Below are 4604 nucleotides of genomic sequence, written 5' to 3' on the forward strand. Positions count from 1 at the left end.
TTTTATTTTATTAATAAATAAATATATATAGTATATACAGTTTTTGAGAAAGTAGCAAATTCTTATGATCAAATGAATGATGCTATGAGTTTTGGAATTCATCGTATCTGGAAAGACATATTTATTCAAAGACTTGGACCAACTCATGGGAGTAAATTATTAGATTCAGCTGGTGGTACTGGAGATATTACATTTCGATATTTAAATTATTTGAAAAATACTGTTAATCATCAAGGGTTGAAAAGTTATGTAACAGTTTGTGATATAAATGAAAATATGTTAGAAGTTGGTAAAGTTAGAGCACAAAATCTAGGATGGGTAGGTCAAGATAATATTGATATGGATTGGAAACAATGTGATGCAGAAAAGCTTCCTTTTGAAGATGATTCATATACAGCTTATACAATAGCTTTTGGAATAAGAAATGTAACATATATTGATAAGGTAAATGGTTCTTGCAAAATTCAAATTATTGAATTTTAATGTATTAAATTTATCTTCAAATGAAACGGAATTAGTTGTCATTAGTTTATCATATCCTATGTGAAATCCTAAAGCATAAAGAGATTAAATAACTTAGTGCAAATAGTAATTTTTTTATAAAGAAAAGGGAATATTTGCAGGTACTATCTGAAGCATATCGAGTACTTACTCCAGGTGGACGTTTCATGTGTTTAGAGTTCAGTCATGTAGATAATAATGTTTTAAAATGGTAATTACTTAATCTTAAAATAAAGTACTTTATTTGTCTAGTTCATTTTAATGATTTATATGCTCTGAGTTGTGCAAAGAGCTATATATATGTGTGCATATAATAACTACAAAATAAAATTTATAGGTTCTATGATCAATATTCATTTCAAATAATTCCTGTGCTGGGTACACTCATAGCAGGAGAATGGCAACCTTATCAATACCTTGTTGAGAGTATTAGGAAATTTCCAAAACAAGAAGACTTCAAGGTGAATAATGTGATATCATAATATAATATTGCTTACATTAAAAATGTATTTATGTAAAATTCTATGTAATCACATATCAGATTACACAAGTCTTTTTAACTTTTAAATATTGTTTTAGGAAATCATCGAAAAAACAGGTTTCAGAAATGTTACATATGAAAATTTAACTTGTGGTGTAGTAGCTATTCATTCAGGCTTTAAATTATGATTTAAGTGCATTATATTTAAACCTAAATGAAATAATAAAATAAAGGATAACTTATTTTTTATATATACTAGTTATATTTCGTTCCTTTACATACTGTACTAGGATAATGTACATCATTCAATGCAAAAATTCACTGAATTGTATTAATATTAAATTAAACTGCAATTTAAACATTATTCTTAAGTAAAAATTGTTTCAGTCTTCTGTCTGTTATTTCTTTCTGTTCTTGAGTTAGATCAGTGATTTTAATTACTGTTGGTTTTTTATTTGTATTTAATTCTAATTCCAGAAGGGCATCCAAAGTTTTTATTTTTTCTTCTGCACTACGAAAACCCTAAAACGTTCATATTTTGTTATAATATGCTTTACAACCTTTTATTTTAAACTATTCAAAAGGACATAAATATTTAGAAATGTTTAAAGGACAATATAAAATACCATTCTAAGTTCATGTTCGATTTCTGGATTTTTTTTCAACTTCTTTTTTACTGAAAACTCTTGGACGTTGAAGCCTAATAGATTTTCTAGAACCTGAAATCATAAAAGTTTTAGTTATGTAAAACATATTCAATTATGAATAAACTAAAACTTTATGTTACCTCTAGTGTCCAGAAGAATTGAAATTTATGAATACATTACAATGTACAATTTGAATTTAAATAAATTATGATCAAGTACCTTATTTGAGAAAATAACTTCTAATGTTCCAGTACCATCTACTATTGTAGCTTCTAAAATCCATAATGAATCTTTTTTTGTCAATTTTCCAAGAATTTCAACACGACCTCGAATTGTTCTGAAAGCAGTTTCCGTTACACGTTCATTACTCACATTACGAATAAATTCACAAATTTTTGGTTCTTCACAAGAATTTGTTGCTTTTGTAAATTCTGTAATTTTTCTATCTATTTTACTCTTTTTTAAAGGCATTGTATAAGGAGGAGACATTGGAACCTAAGAAGTTGTATTATTAGACTTAGTTTTTTAACGAAATAACTACTATTAAATAAAACAATGCAGATATAAAATTCAAAAAATTTACATTTCTTTTTCCACAAATTAACAAAGGTTGTTGCTTTCTGTCCATTTTTAAATTTGATATAGCAGTTGATGAATCTGTGTTGCTAATAAACAGTTTAGAATTTGATTGTAAATTTTGTTTTTCTTCTTTCACAATTCTTTTTAAATGATCATATTTCACATTTATAATATCATTTTCTTCATTTATTATAATAATGTCATCACCTCCTTCTTTTGGTAAAGCTCTAAAAGGAGTTGCAATATTTTTCTGCTCCACATGTGATTCAATAAATTGTTGTTCATCAATCTATAATGCAATATTTTCACTTAAAGATTAACTGAACTCAAAAATTTAATCTCTATTAATTAAACTTAAAATTATTTTATCTCTGAAGAAAACAAAGTATTAAAATTACCATTTCTAGAAAGCAATCATCCTCATCAAAGATATTTTCTTCCTTGAAACTTTGAACTTTTTTAATTTCAGTGTTAGTAGTGTGGGGTATACAATCTTCTGTCTTAATTTCTGTTCTAATTATATCTTTATTAGGTTTCTGATTTTTAGTGTGTGACTCTTCAATTTTTGAAACTTCTTCAAGGTTTATTTCAAAATCTTCTTCAAAAAAGCTATTATCTATTTGTGTTTCTTTTTGTTTAATATTATTTGACTTTGTTTGGTTATCATTATAAGGATCAGGATTTTCCTGAAGATTTCTATGAATCGCAAATACATATATGTTTAAGTTATTATTAAGATACTTAAAATTATAGTTTGATATTTAATAACAATTGATTTTATTACATAATTTATCTTGACTTTTCTATTATCTTTATTCAATTTTTAATAGTAATTTTAATCAAACTTACAGAGCTCTAGCTAAACTGTTTTCCAAAGCATTAGAAATTAATAAACTGTCCACTTCACCGCCAACTCCTTTAAGCTTTGTTGCTTCTAATAACAAAACACCTTTACGACATTTTACAGGTCCCATTATCATAACTTTATATCCTGGTAATAACGTATCCTTGAATAGGAAAAAATGACAATATTTTATATCATTATCTTTTTTAGAATATTTTGTAGTTTATGTTTCTACTGCAGAAACGAAGAGAATACATATTACTTTGATTTAATTAAATTTATACATTAAATTAAGTATATAATTACGAGCTAAATAACATTAACATACATTTAATCGAGGTATGTGACTATATTCAATTCCAATTACATCTTGCACTCCATCTGTTAATCGCAGTTGTATCATTCTTTTTTTAGGAAGTTCCCACTTATCTGCCTTTTCAGCTTCAGTTAATTCCACTTCTGAAATATGAGTGTTTCTAATTTCTTCTAATTGTTTATATTTTGATGTTGCAATATCATACATTTGTTCTACCTAAAAAAATTAGGAATTTGTATACATTTTATAAGATAATTGTTTATATACTTATAAACATACCTGAAGAATATAATTTTCAGATAACATAATAAATTTATGTTGTGCAAGATTACAAGGCAAACTTCCATTTTCATTACTAATTTCACGCAAATCACTAAGCTGCCACTGTACCTTCACAAATTGTAAAATTTCTTCTATACTTGGCTGAAAATCAAATTAATTGTAAGAAAATAAATAAATATATAATTTTACTTTATATTTACATTTCCATGTTGATCTACATAGAATTCTACACAATCTCGTAGCCATTCATCATTCATCAAATAATATTCCAATTTTAATGTACTTTTTATTCGTCTCAATGCATCTTCATTCATTTTGGTTTGTTTGACAGTTTTATGTGACTATTTAAATTTATGAAAACTGTCCTTTTTGTACTGATTTTTCAGTTACCAATAGGAATATTAAACATTCTTCAACTAGGAAAATAATTAAATTTTCTTATCGTTAGTTTTTTCTCAGCATACACTACACAATAAATAATAATTTATATGTTTTCTTTACATTGTATAAATAACTTCTTGCTCATATGAATGCATACATACATATATACTAGTATGGGTACATATGGATACATATAGTAGTCAGGATTTGGTAATGATTATAGGGAAATTATTTTAAAGTAAACTTATTTTCAATAACAAAGCAATGCTTTTTCTTTGAATGTTACTTATGAAAGGGCAATACTATTTTTATAATTTAAAAGCACGTATTTTTATAAAATCATATGGATACATATGTGAAAGGTTATGTTTTTAAAATTGTCAAGTGGTGATTTCAAATGTTTTTATCTTATAAAGCAGTGCAATATTTTATTTATTTATGCACTATTAGTATGTATATAAAAAGATATATACAAAAATGATCTTTTTGACATTTTTTAAATTCTACGTAATCAACAATATATGCAATTGTAATTTAAATTAAAATAAGTTATATTGTATGTATATGATAAGA

At 25.3% G+C, this 4604-nt stretch overlaps 3 protein-coding genes across 3 annotated transcripts in view; 1 reads left to right on the top strand and 2 right to left on the bottom strand.

Moving 5' to 3' along the window:
* LOC108576499 (2-methoxy-6-polyprenyl-1,4-benzoquinol methylase, mitochondrial) overlaps positions 1-1170 on the top strand; it is a 2522-nt gene extending 1352 nt beyond the window's left edge. Inside the window, exons 2-5 of the mRNA XM_017939512.1 lie at positions 32-444; positions 624-712; positions 839-962; positions 1081-1170. Coding sequence (XP_017795001.1) covers positions 32-444; positions 624-712; positions 839-962; positions 1081-1170 — 716 coding nt within the window. The remainder of the gene's footprint in view (positions 1-31; positions 445-623; positions 713-838; positions 963-1080) is intronic.
* Positions 1-4604, bottom strand: part of LOC108576642 (cytochrome b561-like) — an 11086-nt gene that overhangs the window by 3198 nt on the left and 3284 nt on the right. The window lies entirely within an intron of this gene.
* LOC108576654 (recQ-mediated genome instability protein 1-like) lies at positions 1337-3964 on the bottom strand. Its single transcript, XM_017939696.1, has 9 exons — positions 3851-3964; positions 3648-3791; positions 3381-3584; positions 3058-3215; positions 2607-2904; positions 2213-2497; positions 1849-2124; positions 1609-1701; positions 1337-1504 (listed from the first exon to the last, which is right to left on the bottom strand). Exons 1-9 carry the CDS (start codon positions 3962-3964, stop codon positions 1337-1339), a joined length of 1740 nt encoding a protein of 579 aa, XP_017795185.1.

This window comes from Habropoda laboriosa, unplaced genomic scaffold, assembly GCF_001263275.1.
Source record: "Habropoda laboriosa isolate 0110345459 unplaced genomic scaffold, ASM126327v1 scaffold54, whole genome shotgun sequence".
In the NCBI taxonomy this organism is placed as follows: Eukaryota; Metazoa; Arthropoda; class Insecta; order Hymenoptera; family Apidae; genus Habropoda; species Habropoda laboriosa.